Here is a 17,706-nt window from a genome sequence, read left to right as displayed (position 1 = left end):
ATCGACATATTTGGGTTATATTCTGCAGCTGGCCAACCTCAGCCTCCTTTCAGACCCTTCAAATATTTCGCTCACATTCCCACTCTCACTTCCTCCCTCAGATTTGGGATACCCATGGCTCTAAGCCAGAGGGCCTCTCTGCCAGATAGAGACCTGACATATCAGACCCTTATTGATAGAAACATGTACCCAGAGGCTGGGTAATTATGGAGCCATTATATAAGCATGGCCTAGAACAAATATTCCTCAAATCTGGAAATAACTATTCCCTACATTTCACCAAATCATTTAACCTCATGCCTCCCAAAACCAGGGTTTTGTCAAATAACTTACACATTTTCATGCAACTCACCCACACTTGTGTTCTTTGCCACTAAAGTACTAGATAGTTATGAAATTTACCCCAAACTGTGGATGTATAATATTATTCATGGTTTGATTCTTGAATGTTTTAAAATGGTAAAAAAAGATAACATTTGTTAGCCTGTAGCAGCCTTGAAAGATTACTGTCAAAAAGTCTGTATTTTTTAGATGTTTGTTTGTATTTTCTTTTCTTTCTTGGAGAAATCAAATCAGAGATGAAGACAAAACTTGGTGAGCAGGGTCCTCAGATCCTCAGTGTCCAGAGAGTCTACATTCAGACAAGGGAAGAGAAGCGTATTAACCTGACCATTGGTAGCAGAGCCTATTTGCTGCCCAACACATCCGTGATTATTAAGTGCCCAGTGCGACGATTCCAGAAATCTCTGATCCAGTGGGAGAAGGATGGCCGTTGCCTGCAGAACTCCAAACGGCTTGGCATCACCAAGTCAGGCTCACTAAAAATCCACAGTCTTGCCACCCCTGACATTGGCGTGTACCGGTGCATTGCAGGCTCTGCACAGGAAACCGTTGTGCTCAAGCTCATTGGTACTGACAACCGGCTCATTGCACGCCCAGCCCTCAGGGAGCCTATGAGGGAATATCCTGGGATGGACCACAATGAAGCCAATAGTTTGGGAGTCACATGGCATAAAATGAGGCAAATGTGGAATAACAAAAATGACCTTTATCTGGATGATGACTACATTAGTAACCAGCCTTTCTTGAGAGCTCTGTTAGGCCACTGCAGCAGTTCTGCAGGAAACACCAACTCCTGGGAGTTGAAGAATAAGCAGTTTGAAGCAGCAGTTAAACAAGGAGCATACAGCATGGATACAGCCCAGTTTGATGAGCTGATAAGAAACATGAGTCAGCTCATGGAAACCGGAGAGGTCAGCGATGATCTTGCGTCCCAGCTAATATATCAGCTGGTGGCCGAATTAGCCAAGGCACAGCCAACACACATGCAGTGGTGGGGCATCCAGGAAGAGATGCCTCCTGCTGCTCAGCTTAGGGGGGAAACAGGAAGTGTGTCCCAAAGCTCAAATGCAAAAAACTCAGGCAAGCTGACATTCAAGCCAAAAGGACCTGTTCTCATGAGGCAAAGCCAACCTCCCTCAATTTCATTTAATAAAACGATAAATTCCAGGATTGGAAATACAGTATACATTACAAAAAGGACAGAGGTCATCAATATACTATGTGACCTTATTACCCCTGGTGAGGCCACATATACATGGACCAAGGATGGAACCTTGTTACAGCCCTCAGTAAAGTAAGTAAAATAAGAATGTAGTATTCATTTTTGCACTCCTTCTTAATGGCTATTCCAGTTTTCTTGAAAATATTTTCAAATTCCTCTCCTAGGCATGTGTTTCCAACAGGATTCTTTAGGAAAGAAACTTAAAAATGTTAGGATGTGTTTTTGACATATGCATTGGAATTTTTAAATTCAACCGCCATATCGTCCCAATCACTATCATAGAGGTGTGATATAAGACTGGATCCAGCAAGAATAAGCTTAAGCATGTGTACACTCCCCCTTTACTCAACACTTAGCATTTAAAAATAAAATCAATGTAAGAACATTTTAAAAGTAAGCTTACTAGCAGTAATCCTACATTATGTTGGAGCTGCAAATCAGAATTTACAGAGCTCTTCCATGTCTACAAGACATGGTATCTCATTTGAGCTCACATCAGCCCCATGAGGTTGGCAGGGGCAGGGGTTAACCTTTCTGATGAGGTCATTGAGAAGCAGAATCCCATGACTACTTCATGGCCAGTCAGAACCAAGGGCCATATCTCTTGAATACTGCCAGTGGTATTTGAGTATCACACAAATAAGTAGCCTTAGTCGAAAGCTTGGGTATCTGAAGTAGTTTTCTATTATCATGTAATTTTTAAATGTCATACAATCCAAAAATAAGAAAGTGTTTTGAGATGTTCAAAACACAATATTAAGTCATATATTATTCTGATCTCTATCTATGCCAGTGCAAAAATGTCACATTTCCTTTATTTTACGTAACAGATACTAATTTACTTTTGCATTCTTTATTGTCTTCAAATCTTGCTGTTTGTATAGAAAGGACTATAGTCATTGTGCCGCCTTTTGATTCACTCACATTTACGAGCTCCAGCTGTATCTTATCTGCCTTTAGAGATCGTTAAGAGACACAGATAACACAGCAGATGTGAAACCGTTTTGCATATCATAAGGTGCTTTCAAAATGCAAGTTTTACTTTTATCATGTCTTTTGTGCATTGAGCCTCGTATGTGAAACATCAGAAAAAACTTAGGTTAAATTCAGTTTTTTAAATAAATTATTAGGCTATATCTTAAAAAGGTAGAAAAAATACAATTTTTGAATTTTTAATGCTAGAACTCTGAACACAAGAGTACAATGAAATTTTAGAAGTAGAATAAACCTTAAAACATAGCAGTTCTTAGAGCTTTTGGTTTTAGACTCTTTAAAATTTTTAAATGATTGAGGAGCCTAAAGAGCTTTTATAAATGTGAGTTGTATCTATTGCTATTTACTTCCCTAGAAATTAAAACCAAGAAACACTGAAAATATCTCCATTAATCTATTTAGAAAAAATAATGGGCCCATAACATGTTCACACAAAGAACATATTTTTTGAAAACCATCCCCCCGCCACCAAAATTACTGGTAACAGTGGAATTGCTTTCCATCTTTGCAGATCTCTTTAATGTCTGGCATAATAAAAGAAGACAGCTGGATTCTTATTTCCGCATCTGTTGTGAAATGTTGTTTTAGTTAAAGTATATGGAGAAAAGAAATGTGTGTTATACAAATGTGTTAGCTGGAAGAGAAAGAATATTTTAATATCTTTTGAGATAATTGTGGATATTCTTTAATTCTACACTAAAACTAGACAAAGAGTAATTTCTCAAAGGTTAGTTGAAATGTGCAATCTGAAACTATATTAATGAAATGTTGGTACTCTGTTTAATGAAATCTGCTGTCTTTTTCTTGCATTTTGAATAGATTTTTTACCCATACAAGATTTTGTAACACCATCAATTGGTCATTTGGAAAATATTGGCTCACTGAGTGATACAGACCTTCCAAATGTTGGTACATTTCATTATGCAATGTAAAAAAATACACATTAAAAAAATCACCATGTATCTCATCAAAAAAAGTCTTTAAGTTTTGGGAAGCTGTCAGGCTTACAGTGGTGGATATCAGTTTTCCAAAATTCTAATTTTCACATCAAAACTTTTTCATCATTGGCAACAAATACTGTCAGTTGTGTCATTGAATTGGCCAGCTCATTTAAAATATATATATATATATATCTGCCAAATACTCAACTTTAAATCATAGTGTGGACTTTTTTTGTCATAGTTTGTTGGTCATTCTTTCAAGTAAAAATCATATTCCATGAAAGAAGCTATTAGTTCTTCAGCATGCAGTGGAAGTGCTTTGTGTGTACTTCCCATTGTGTCATATTGGATATGAAAAACATATGGACTCAAGGGTCGAGATTTAGTAAGATTAATACCTTTTACTACTTCATTAAGGACATTCTTTTTTTTTCTTTTCTTTATTGAGACAGAGTCTTGCTTTGTCACTCAGGCTGGAGTGCAGTGGTGCGATCTCAGCTTACTGCAACCTCTGCCTCCTGGTTTCAAGTGATTCTCCTGCTTCAGTCTCCCAAGTAACTGGGATTACAGGTGCACACCACCACCCCCCAGCTAATGTTTTGTATTTTTAGTAGAGATAGGGTTTTACCATGTTGGCCAGGTTGGTCTTGAACTCCTGATCTCAAGTGATCCACCCACCTCGGCCTCCCAAAGTGCTGGGATTACAGGCATGAGTTGCCGTGCCCGGCCATTAAGGGACGGGAATTCCCATGCTTAAGGGAAACTGGCATTTTTTTTTTTTTTTTCAGCAAGTGAAACATAGTAGTCAAGAATACAGTGATTACTGGCACACTTCCATACCACTGTCTTGGTTCATGCTAAGGTGCCAGCAGTCTTACCAACACTGTCTTTGCACTCTCACTGAAAGGTCAGTACCATTTTTAAAAAGGCAAATTAATGGCTTCGTATTATTACAAAACTAGCTTTCACCTCATGGACTTCTAGGGATTCATGGACCACACTTTGAAAACTGCTAACTTGTTTCAGTAATCCATTTTATAAATTGTAAGGAAATAGAGGCTGAGAGGTTGAAGTGATCTGTTGACCTATGGCCATATAAGTACTATAGTGATATAGAGGAGCCTGATCAGTTTAAATAAATATTTGTTGAATTGAGTTCATTTTAAATAGATTGACTTGATGGAATGGAATTAACATAACTTTATCAGGCTGAGACTCCTGGAGCTTGTATAAAGAAGTTTTGACATGGTACATCCTCCTCAGATGTGTTTCTGCATCCTTTAAGGATCAACCATTCAAAACAGAAGCAATTTTGTATGTCCAGTAAAATGTTTTGTTTTTAATTTTTAAGATAATAAGATCCATTTTCATTTCTATTTTTCCTCCGAAATTTACCCAATTAATTTGTTCAGTTTATGTTTAATTCCCTTTACATAACAAAGGTTCTCATCCTTAAATATACTTTCTGAATCTTAAAAATCTTTTCAATTAAAGTAATTGAGAAATGGAATTATGTTCCTGAAAGCCTCTATCCAGTGAGAGAAACTGTGTAGGCATGGAGTACTGTTTGGATGCCAATTGAGTAAGAAATCTCAACTATGAAGAGAAGGTTGTGGGTGGATCAGTTAGAGATGGTGCCTGTAGAAAGATCAACTTTGTTATTACTTCAACTTAAAAGTAAGATTACGCAGCAGAGGCCAAGGTCAGATCTATTACAGAATTCAACCTGGTGGTTCTCCAGCCCAGGGACAGATCCAGGCTAGGTACCCAGTGGCCCCACCTGTCATGTAAGGTTCATGCATGCTCAGCTATTTCTGATCTCAATGATTTCTCACTGGACTGTTACACTGAAACCTACAAAACAAAGGCATTATTTGAGAATTGCTAAATCATACAAACATATATATGAAATAATTTAAGAAAATGATTTAGCGTGTTTATTTTTCATGTGTAGTCACTGGTTAGACTTTTGCTTTTAACCAACTATTTCTCCTCCCTCAGGATTTGACAGTGAAAATCTTGCCTTACCACCAGTGAGGTCTGCCATACTCTTGTTGCTCTGAGACACTTTCGCTGTTTTGACTTCTGCCCGCTTTTGTATATTTCTTATGTGTGTTGCAGCAGGGCTTGTATGCTCTTGGTACTGTTGCTCTGTGCCATTATTTCGTACTATTCTAATCATTCATACATTTAGTCATCAAAGATTTTTGAGAACTTGGTATATAAAAGTCTAAGCAGTGAGAATCCACAGCTGTGAATAAGATTTGGTTCCCTGCCCTTGAAAAGATCACAGTCTAGTGGGAAGAAATCGATATTTCATCAAATAAATATATGCACCAGAGAAGAAGGAGCCCAGAGGATACAGAAGATAACTCTAGGAGTATTGGTGAAAACTTTACAGGGGAAATTACATTTGATCCAGGACTCAGTGGGTGGGTCTGAGTTTGCCAGAAAGGGGGAAAGGCATTTCAAATGAAGTGAACAACATATGCAAAAGCTCACGGTAATGAAAAATCATGGAAGGTTCTGGAAACAGTTAAGGTTCATTATTACTGAAGCATAGAGCAAACGACATGAAGTGACAGGAAATAAAGAAGTGGCACAGCTCATCTCATGATGAAACATACAGTATTTACAGGGCAGAATAGTCTATATTGCTAAGATCTATAAAGTGAGATGGGGCAGGGGAAAAATAGTATATAACCACTGATCTGGGTGATTTAGAAGCAGATTCAAATTATTAAGAATAAAATAAAATAAAAGCAGAACAAGCACTCTTCCCTTATAACAAAGGTTCTTCTCACCGTTAGATATACTTTCTGAATCTCTGAATAATTATCTAATTGGTTAGGCTACACCTGACCAACTCTGATTCTCAAAGTGGTATTTACACACCGGATTTTAGGAATATCAGTAATTGGGAAACCATAATGAACTCGTCATGCAGGTTAGCCCTAATTCTTAACAGCGTGGTCCAAATCCAGTGTATGCCACAGACTTAGCATGATTACCTCAATCGACTTCTTCATACGGGAATAATAAGACCATAATCCAATGCAAAACAGCCTTAGCCAAAACCCAATCACTTCCAGCATGAAAATCCAAACTGAAAATCCACACCTGCAGTTTCTTAGGAAGGATTTGGGCAGAAAATGAATGTTTAACATCCAGCAAATGAATAGGTTTGCTGGGTTGTCTTTTTAAAAAATGTGGCAGATTAAGCATTGAGTTCACCAGAAAAGTCTTTTGTCATGTAAAGTGGGATGGGAAGACTGGATTTCTAAGCACTGTTCAGCTCTAACATTGCTGTTAACCTATGGCAAGAGGAAACACTCCACCCTCCTGGTCTATATAGTTCTCTGCTTATAGGCAGGATACTTGACAAAATTATCCTTTGTGATCTTTGCCAGCCCAAAGCCTATAATGGTGCAGTCTTCTATCTCTGCAACTCACTGTAGCCCTAGGTCAGTTAAATTGTTATATGAATGTGTCCTCTTTCTAACTGTTCTACAGAATAATTTTGGATGGAACTGGGAAGATACAGATACAGAATCCTACAAGGAAAGAACAAGGCATATATGAATGTTCTGTAGCTAATCATCTTGGTTCAGATGTGGAAAGTTCTTCTGTGCTATATGCAGGTAATGCCCACTGTTGAAACCTAGAATGCCTGGTTCTTTGTTTATTTGTTTTTAACATTAAATTCTAGAGCAGTAGTTCTCATTAGCAGCCGTCAGAATCATCTGGAATGCTTGTTAAAACACAGATTGCTGGACTCCACCCCTGGAGGTTCTGGTTCAGTAGGTTTGGGATGGAGTCTGAGAATCGGCATTTTCAACATGTGCCCAGGTTATGCCAATGCTGCCGGCCTGAGGACCACACTGAAAACGGCTGCTCAGGAGCTCACTTTCTAAGAATCAGGAAATAATGACATGGGGTTTAATTGGCAGTGTTGATATTAATGAACTTTGCATTTTTTAAAGTTCCACCAGCCAACAGAAAAGAATAATTATCTTTTATAGATTGCATATACCTCCCAGTGGCATACCTGCCAATCCTGAGAAACACCTTCAGGAAGTTGTAACTGTAAAGTAGTGTGTGTCTTCCTGGGAGGTGGACAATGTCATTTGGATATTAAAATATACTTTTATTATAAAGAAACATTTTTAGGTGCTAAAGTTGCAGGCAAAGCTGTATTTGGCACGTTCATGTTCTGGGATAAAAATAAGAGGCCAAAGTGGGTGGTTCTTGCCTGTAATCCCAGCACTTTGGCAGGCTGAGGCGGGAGGATCACTTGAGGCCAGGAGTTCAAGACCTGCCTGGACAGGAAAGAAAGAACATGTCTCTACAAAAAAAAATTTTTTTTAAATTACCCAGGAGTAGTGCATGCCTGTAGTCCCAGCTAACTCAGGAGGCTGAGGCAGGAAGGTCTCTTGAGTCCAGGAGCTCAAGGCTACAGTGAGCTGTGATCATGCCACTGCACTAAAGCCTAGGCAACAGAGTGAGACCCTGTGTCAAAAAAAAATTAAAATTAAAAATAAATAATAAAACAAGAGAGCCATCTGCCACCTCCCTACTCTGTGGTTTCTGTTATCTGTGGCTCAAATGGACTAAAGTGAGTAGAGAGAGACAGTATCAGGAATTCAGGAATTAGAACCCAGCATTTAGTCAGTGTTGAGCTTTGCGGCAGGTACTTCACATCTACAAACTGAGGAGGTTGGACTAGTTGATTTTTTTTTTTTTTTTTTGAGACAGAGTCTCACTCTGTCCTCCAGGCTGGAGTGCAGTGGCATGACCTCAGCTCACTGCAACCTCCGCCTTCCGGGTTCAAGTGGTTCTCCTGCCTTAGCCTCCCAAGTAGCTGGGAGGACTACAGGCAAGCGCAACCATGACCTGCTAATTTTTGTATTTTTAGTAGAGACAGGGTTTCGCCTTGTTGGTCAGGCTGGTCTCGAACTCCTGACCTCAGGTGATCCACCCCGTTGGCCTCCCAAAATGCTGGGATTACCAGCATGAGCCACTGTCCCAGCCGGACTAGTTGACTTTTTTTTTTTTCTTTTTTGAAACAGAGTCTCTCTCTGTCACCTAGGCTAGAGTGCAGTGGTGCAATCTCAGCTTACTGCAACCTCCACCTCCTGGCCTCAAGCGATTCTCCTGCCTTAGCTTCCTGAGTAGCTGGGATTACAGGTGTAATCACCCAGCTAATTTTTTTGTATTTTTTTTAGTAGAGACAGGGTTTCACCATGTTGGCCAGGCTGCTCTTGAACTCCTAACCTCAAATGATTTGCCTACCTCGGCCTCCCAAAGGGCTGGGATTACAGGTGTGAGCCACCACGCCCAGCCCGGACTAGTTGATTTTAAATGGTCCCTGAATCTGTATGTCTTGAAAATTCTTCTGAGTCCCTTCCCTGGCTGCCTTCCCAAGGCAGGGCGTTCAGGCCTTGGTTTTCTGTGCCTTGATCCTCCGGGCTTGTTCTGTCCTGTGAATATCAGCTCCTTTCCAGAAAGTATTAGTTCCAAGGTTCTGGAACTCCTGTGGGGGAATGGGACCCCCCCTTGCAACTGTCAAGTCTCCTAAGACCATCCCAGAACAACTCATATTCCTGGTAGAGCTGCTGTGAAGTCTTCAGGAGTCAAAGGATGTGCTGTGAAAACCAAAGTCCTCTCCCATCCAAAGCGTTCCTATCTTTTCATTTCTCTGGATAGCTTTCCACTGCCCCAGGTACTCCAGGAGAGAAGGAAACATTTGAACCCTCAAACATGATCCTTCCTAGATTATCTTCCCCCAGAATACGTGGTTACCAATACCAATTCATGCACTAACTATGCATAGGTGATAAAACAAGTTCAGGGATCATGATCTCTCCCTTCAGGAGCTCTCATAGTACTAATGGTGTAGTAGGGAAACCAACCATTGCGACAGTGCTAAGGTAAGAGAATGCTCTGTCAAACGTCCTCTCTGGGATGTTGCTTCCCTGACCCTCACATACTACTGAGAGACCACTGGGTAACTAGTCCCTTATCTCAATACCCACATCCCTGCATAGTAATGGTGTCTCCCACAGGTCTGTGAGCTCCTTGAGGACAAGAGAGTGTGTTTTCCAACTTAGTATTGCCATTGTCCAGCTCAGGCACAAAGTGTGCTTCCTGAGTGAGTGAATAAATTAATCTGGTAACTAAATACTGAAATCCAAAAGAAAATAAACATTTTAAAATGGACGTTTGATTCTTTATGACCTTGTTTGTATTATTTTTTGCATGCAAATTTTATGCCTGTACTTGCTTCATATTAATTAAATGTTAACCTTGAATTTTTCTTGTGGACAGTTCTGATCCACTTGTAATAACCTCATATGGTCTCATAAAGTGGGAAGTCAGACATTTCTCTCTTGAGACTTTCTGCAGTGTAGAGATGTAAATAATGTTTTAAATAGGTCTCCTTGCAATTGATAGTCTTTAAATAGTAATGACTTTTCTATTTTAGATTGAAATGAGTTTATTTAAGTAGGGTCTGAACTACACATTGGGTGAGAGGACTGCACTTGTAAGAGATCTTCTAGCTCAATCATTTTTTTAATGGGATTCAAACTGAAGCCTAGAGAGGGAAGATTTTGCCCAAGCACATATGCAGCTTATTAGAAGAGGCGCAACAAGAATTGTGGCCTCCTACCTGTCTCATCTTTCTCTAGTATAGCTTCGAATGAGCTCTGAAGCCTGGTTACATCCTGGCATCCACATGTCAGCCTGGCTGTGGCACCATATTCAGAAAAACTTTATAAGGATTAGGTACCACATTTATTCTGCAAATGCCTGTGTACGTCTCCTTCTGCACCATTACACTTTGTGCTTATCGAAAGAGGAGAGACTTCTCATCTTGTACCCAGGTGCAGACCACAGAGTGGACACTTGGTAAATGTTTACATTGGAAAAAACCTCTTATTACGCTGGCCCCAATGAAGGACAACAGAATGGATCAGGACCTTCTGTCCTGTCTTCATCAATCCCCTCCCCCACTATCTCACATCCTTCCTTCCAGAAAAAGAGTCCGGTGGTCCCAAGCCCCAGTGTGTTTTGTCCCTGCATTAACTCATTCGTGGCTGCACTGCAGAGGCATCATTCCTGCTCTGTCTGTCTGCTTTGCTTCTTCTGATCTTCTGAATTCCTTCTTTTTCAAATTATCAAAGAGGAATTTATCCTCAATTTTAGTTATAAAACCAAAATATCCTCATAGTCTACATATTGTTTTTGCAATGTACCTTTGAATTCATCCAACCCTCTATCCATTCATCCATCTGTCCATATGTCCACTGAGCACCTCCAGGTATGTATGTGCACATCCCCATGGTGCACCTTGAGGGATACAGAGAGAACCAGGACTCCACTCCTGCCCTCAAAGGGCTCAACAAAGCTTACCAAATGCAACATGTCTTACCAAAGAGCAAAAGCCTGAACCTAACATAGTTTCCTGCTCCCTTTGAATTAAGAGGCACCTGTCATCTTGTCTATTGAAAGAAATATCACCAAACCAGAGCACAACCATCTGTCTGTCATGGTTGGAGGCATTGTGGAGGCAGCCCTTGGAGCAAACGTGACAATCCGATGTCCTGTAAAAGGTAAGTGTGGTCATTTCAGTGGGAGGGTGTGTGGCCATCCCAATGTGGCCAGGAGACACCAGCTGGCATTTTGGTATTTGAGACCTCAGCCTGATAGGCTTAAAAAACAGATTTCCCAGCACACTGACAGTGGATCTGACTCTCAAGAGTGAACTCATACTGGCTCATGAGACCGATGTATAAAACAGAATGCCAAGTTACTTGTTTGCAGTGTGGACTGTGACTGCCATGCACACTGGACTGTTCATATTGGCAAGACCAGAACACTCTGTCCCTGTGGGCAGAGCTACAAAAAAGGCCAACTTTTAGTCAGAGGGTTACTTGGTGAATAACATAGTCAGAGGATGGGATTTGTTGGAAATTGTAAGACATGTCCTCCAGATAGACAAAAGCTACACTTGGCAAAGCCAGATCAGGAAGCTAGAATGTCCATATCCCCTGACCTAGGCTATCTTCTGGATTGTCCCTCGGTAAGCGTCAGCAGCCTGTGCCTCAGTGGCTCTTTCTCCTATGTTTACAACTGCAGACAAACCTCCTTTCTAATGTTTACACTCTTTCTTTAATAGAATTAACACTTTCAGTCTGACCTTGCTTTAACCTAGGGCCATCCTGTCTCCTTAAGCCATGGATTCTTAAGTCTTAATCTGGGCCCATGCATCTCTGAACTGCAGATAAATATTATATGCTGCATATATGTACATTTTACAGGGACCAGGAGAGCTGGGAATGAGGGGGTTGTATGAATAGGTTTTTATTGCTTCCTTAGAGAAACTTATGAACTCCTCCAAATTGAGATATACTCTTTTAGATGACTTTGTTTATGCCTTTCAATGCAGAGTAAATCTGCATTGACTTAACTCTCTGGACAACTGTATTTCCCTAGCTTCCAAGTTCTAAGTAGATACCTGTAGTTGCAGCCACTTAAGATGAGTCTTGCCTAGGCTGTGACCCTGATTGCCTAGGGTGACAGAGGAGCTGCTACTGCTCTTAGAAATGCAGTGAGGGTGCATGTAATGAGGGATTCGAGGACACACTCATCCAGCTTTCAGGCTCTCCCTCCACTGTCATGATCAGTTACTTGCCATGTTTCCAAAGCTACACCTTTGGCTCTACAAACAGTGGAAATTTGCTAACCCCCAAGATATTATTTTTCACCCCTTGGAAATCCCTGCAGTGTTTGGCTTATGCAGACTTTTGAAAAATTGCTCCAGTCTCCCAACTGACTCCACCCACAAATATGTGAGTTTTCTGGCAAAATACACCCACCATTACAGAAAGGGCCGGCATTCTCTGGCCATAGCAAGGAGAAAAGCAGAACGGAACGCTGCAGATGCCAAGCCACAGATGTCTAAAGTTTCTACAGCCCTACACCTGCAGAGGATTCTGAAAAATAGATCTGACTTCTATTAAGAGAAACCTCAGCTTTCAACATGACTTCTAAATTTTTCACTTCCACAATACTTGAAAATCAGGCTTTCAGGGAGATGAGCCATTAAAAGGATTGGAGTGCATTATTTGCTATCGGAAGTCAGAGGCTGGATTAGGTGGAAACTGCAAGTAAAGGCTCCAGCAAAGACCATTAAACTCATCTCGTTTTATTCTCATCCAGGCCCAGTCAGACATGGGCTGTCTCTGACCCTCCCTAGCCCCACTGTCCTCCTGGGTCGACAGCACTGCTGCCTAGATGGAACTCGGCACTGGGAGTACTCATCTCCCTCCTCCTTCCCTCACCTTTTAGCCCTTACTAGGAATTGTCCCATTTGGCCTTTCTTTACCTGGCAGTCTTCCCCCGTGGACTCAGACCCCAGAACTCCTGATGAGTTCTTTCCTTTTAAAAATAAACCTGCCTCCAAATGCACCACAATCATGTTGAGTTATTTGCCATTTTAAACAAACCTGTAGTGAACTTACAGTGTTTTCTTATGGGCAGAAGCCATACCTAATGGAGTTTTCTAGGGAAATTCATCTTTTTTAGGACAGATGGTGAAGTTGATGAAGGGTCAGAAAACTCGAGTTTTACAGACAGTCTTGTCACTAGCTAGTATATAACCATAGGTGAGTCATATATCTTTCTTCCCTCATCTCTAAAGCAGGGAATATATTATATTAATAGAAGAAGGGACTGTGGTTATCATCCAATTCCATTTTTCATCTTATAGATGAGTACATTAAAACATAATTTACAAAACTGAACTCTTACTTACAAATTACATTTTTATACTGCAAATTGGGATTTCTGTAAATCAGTGGCATATATAATTTTTTTAAGTTGCTTTAGAATATTTCCCACTAATTATAATGAATTTATTTTTATAGACCCCATAACACATATTGATAACTTCTAGAGAAGTTCATCTTATCTTTTTTATAGCCAAACATGTTTCGTCAACCCATGTGGTATAGATGTCAATAGGGATTATCTCTAGTCACTCTTAGAGATATTTCTAATAACTATGTTAAATAACAGAACCTAAAAGTCCGCATATTTGCCTATTTCTAAAGGTTAAAACTTCTAACTTGAGAGAGTTATTTGCCTTACTCTTTAAAAAAAAGTTTTTTTCTGTCCATTTGGGTGGGGGTAATTTAAAGCGCACCTTTTTTGCCACCTTCTGGTAAGAAAGAAAAGTTCGTCTGGGGAAAATGACCAGTAAATATCATTGCTGCAGGTTTTTTTTTTTTTTTTTTCCACGTTAATACATAGTAAGAACATTACTTATCCTGTAATTTTCTGTTGTGTATTATGTGTTGTTTATCTTATTCCTTAAGCTCATCAGAGATGCACCTGATGTGAGTCCCTTCTCTAAAGTGTTTTGTTGTGTGTCACACTCCTCTTTAGTCTCTAAGGAACTCTCTTGGCCACAGATGGGAATGGGTTTGACCTAGATGGTGATTCCCAAATGAAGGGCACTGGCAAAGCCATCAATGGCCGAGCCCCAAGCGTAGAAAATTTCTTAAACACAAGGTGCACTGGACAACTGCTTCTTAGAGCAAACTCAAACTGCCTGGAAAGATTAGAGATGCTTCTAAACTAAAACTAAGCTAAAGAATAAAAACACCTTTGAATGCTATTAGAGGACACTGGTGTACATCTCCTTTAGGAGGAAAAATTATACAACTGTGGATGGCACCTGACATCTCACCAGGCAGCTGGGTATATGTAGGTTATACAAAAGACTCATTAACAATAAATGCAGAAGCAAATAAATAAAGTTTAACACATTCCCAAATGAATCCAGTCATGTGGATGACTAAAGGAGAGTTCTTCCCAGGAATGCAAATATTTTAAAAAATATCTACTTTAAACAGAGCATCACAGGTTGAATCCTCTTTGGAACGAGGGGTTTTTTGTTTCTGTTTTTTTTTTTTCTGTGTTTTTTTTTTTTTTTTTCCAGAGTCTTACTCTGTTGCCCAGGTTGGAGGGAGGGCAGTGATGTGATCTTGGCTCACTGCAATCTCTGCCTCTCAGGTTCAAGCAATTCTCCTATCTCAGCCTCCCAAATAGCTAGGATTACAGATGCAAGCCACCATGCCTGGCTATTTTTTTTTTTTTTTTTTGTATTTTTAGTAGAGACGGAGTTTCACCATGTTGCCCAGGCTGGTCTCGAACTCCTGACCTCAAGTAATCCACCCACCTCAGCCTCCCAAACTGTTGGGATTCTGGACGTGAGCCACGGCATCCGGCCCTGGAAGGAGTTTTTGTGTAGTATATTTATTAGTTGTCAACATATGTGGAAGGGAGGAAGCAAGCAGGATTAGACAGAGGGCAAAGGAGGACTGTGATGCAGGCCCACAAAGCCTTGCCAAGCCCCCTTGAGACATATGTGACTCATTAGAGTTGCCCCAGGCTGACCTACAGTGGCCAGGCCTTCATGCCCCCGCCTCCTGCAGTCACTGGTTGTGGGCCTCTCTGGAAGGGGCATATGTGCTCTTGGGTGGGTGGAGACAGATTGTGAAGGGACTAACAACCAAAGGCTACCAGAAGCAGGGACACCAAGTTCCTCCTTGAAGGTTGATTTGGGTGAAGCATCTCCATCTCTACCACAGAGATTTAAGGTGATAAAATTTAGGATCATCTTAATAGATGTAGACAAAGCATCTGATAAACTTCAACACAAAAATGACGTGAAAACCTCTTGGCAAACCAGTAATAGAAGGGATAATCCCTACCTTGATTTGCCTGTCAGAAACCTATTGTAAGCATCATACTCACTTTAATGGGGAGACTCAAACAGTCCCATTAAAATCAGGAAAAAACATACAATGCCCTTTATCACTACATCTGTTCAACACTGCGTTAGCACTAGCCAGTGCAATAAGAGAAAATAACTAGAAAAATTAGAACTAGAAAATTAGAAACCAAGAGAAGACTAGAAATATAATAAAATATAATAGAAGACTAGAAATGTAATAAAAACTAGAAAATAACTAGAAAAATTTCTTCTTATTTGTAGATAATATAATTATCCTCATTTAAAAGCAAAGAAAATATAAAAAGTTTTGGATCTCTATATTCAGAATAATTTCAATTAAAAAAAAGCAATCCTGTGGGATTGCTAGAACTTAACAAACTGATCCTATAATTAATACGAAAGTGCATGTGGCTGAGAATAGCCCAAACAATTTTTAGGAATAACAAGGTGGCTGAGATTTGCTCTGTCAAATATAAAGACTTAGCATAAAGCTTGAGGGCTTACAGCAATGTAAAAGGGATAGACAAATAAATGGAATAGAATGTGGAGCCCACAGCAGATTCAAGTATACAGTATATGGAAACTAGAATTTAATAGCAGAAGAATTAAAAACCAATAAAGGACAGACTGTTAAGTAAATTGTTATAGGATAATTGTTTATAAATATAAAAAATCTCAACCAAAAATAAATTCTGATGTAAATGCCTAAAATATGAACATATTTTAAAAAATCATAAAATATAAGAGATATCTTTATGACTTTGGAATGGAAAAGATACAAAAAGTACAAGTCATAAAGTAAAACATCTATTAAATAGTGTTGATGAGGTTACACAACTGTGTGAATATATTAGAACTACAGAATTATACTTTTAAAGGGTAAAATTTTTGGTATATGAATTATATTTCAATAAGCTGTTATAAAAAACGTTGACACATTTTGCTGTTAAGATATAAAAGTTTTGATCCTTGAAAGACATGTAAATTTAAGAGTCAAGCCACATTTCTGGCAGAAAATATTTGTTATATAGTACCAGAATATAGAAATAGCTTCTCTAAATCAATACAAATAACAAACCACTCAATATAAAAATGAGCAGGCCAGGCGCAGTGGCTCATGCCTGTAATCTCAGTACTTTGGGAGGCCCAGGCAGGTGGATCACGAGGTCAGGAAATTGAGACCATCGTGGCTAACATGGCGAAATCCCGTCTCTACTAAAAATACAAAAAATTAGCTGGGCGTGGTGGCAAGCACCTGTAGTCCCAGCTACTTGGGAGGCTGAGGCAGGAGAATGCCGTGAACCCAGGAGGTGGAGGCTGCAGTAAGCTGAGATCGCACCACTGCACTCCAGCCTGGGCAACAGAGCGAGACTCTGTCTTAAAAAAAAAAGTCTGAAGCAAATATAGCAACTATTAATGTCCATTAATTTTGGAGAATGGACTTTTTTTTTGACACGTGGTTATCAGTTATATTGTTTTGTTGTTGTTGTTCACCTCCTAGCCCTGTTTCCTGTAAGACCTTGGACCCATCACATAGTTTCCTTGCTCCTTAGTTTTCTGTTATAAAATGAGGAATTATGATGGAATGACCAGGAAGACTGTTTCCAGTCCTGAAATTTTATCTTAGACCGTTGGTCCTTTGCAGGAATCTGGGACAAAATAAAACTAAATGTAGAAAAAGTGCTTGAACTAAGATACCTGGCCAGTCAGAACTTAGAACTGAGGGCCAAGAGTCCTCACCTACTATTGGGAGGGAATCTAGGGGGGGGGAAAAAAAAACTCTCTCAAAATATGTAGACACAATGTCCTTTACAAAGGAGTTCTTGGAGCTGCAATACCAGCCTATGAAAAATCCAGTTACTTGTTTGATGACTTGAAAACTATAGTTGTAGTAAAAAGAAAGGAGCTAAATAGGCTAGGCACAGTGGCTGACGCCTGTAATCCCAACCCTTTGGGAAGCCAAGGTGGGCGGATCACTTGAGGTCAGGGGTTGACCAGCCTGGCCAACATGGTAAACACACGTCTCCACTAAAAATACAAAAATTGGCCGGGCATAGTGGCGCATGCCTGTAATCCTAGTTACTTGGGAGGCTGAGGTAAGAGAATTGCTTGAACCCAGGAGGTAGAGGTTGCAGTGAGCTGAGATAGTGCCACTGCACTCCAGCCTGGGCGACAGAGTGAGACTCCATTTCGAAAAAAGGGGGGGAAAAAAAAGAAAGGAACCAAATAATATGAGTCTGTAAATCAATGAAACCAGAATTCGATAAATTTGAAAAAGTCTTTTATACAAGCTAATGTTGAAGGTAAAACAAGTTCACTGGGGGAAAGTAAGTAGAAAGCGTTCTTTGAGGGGATTTGAACAGCCTTAGATGGAAATGACTCAGGTCTTGTTCATGTCCTTGTGG

General features: G+C 40.0%; 1 protein-coding gene across 11 annotated transcripts in view; it reads left to right on the top strand.

Moving 5' to 3' along the window:
* The window catches only part of ADAMTSL3 (ADAMTS like 3), a 406,645-nt gene that overhangs the window by 342,472 nt on the left and 46,467 nt on the right, over window positions 1-17,706 (top strand). For all 11 annotated transcript variants that reach the window (XR_012415261.1, XR_012415259.1, XR_012415260.1 and 8 more), the window contains exons 21-23: window positions 565-1,636; window positions 7,012-7,139; window positions 10,983-11,111. Coding sequence is in view for 7 of the 11 variants with exons in the window: in XM_073996528.1 (XP_073852629.1) it covers window positions 565-1,636; window positions 7,012-7,139; window positions 10,983-11,111 (1,329 nt within the window). In the remaining 4 variants the exon portion in view is untranslated. The remainder of the gene's footprint in view (window positions 1-564; window positions 1,637-7,011; window positions 7,140-10,982; window positions 11,112-17,706) is intronic.

This window comes from Macaca fascicularis, chromosome 7, assembly GCF_037993035.2.
Source record: "Macaca fascicularis isolate 582-1 chromosome 7, T2T-MFA8v1.1".
In the NCBI taxonomy this organism is placed as follows: domain Eukaryota; kingdom Metazoa; phylum Chordata; class Mammalia; order Primates; family Cercopithecidae; genus Macaca; species Macaca fascicularis.
This window is presented reverse-complemented; position numbering and strand designations above follow the sequence as displayed.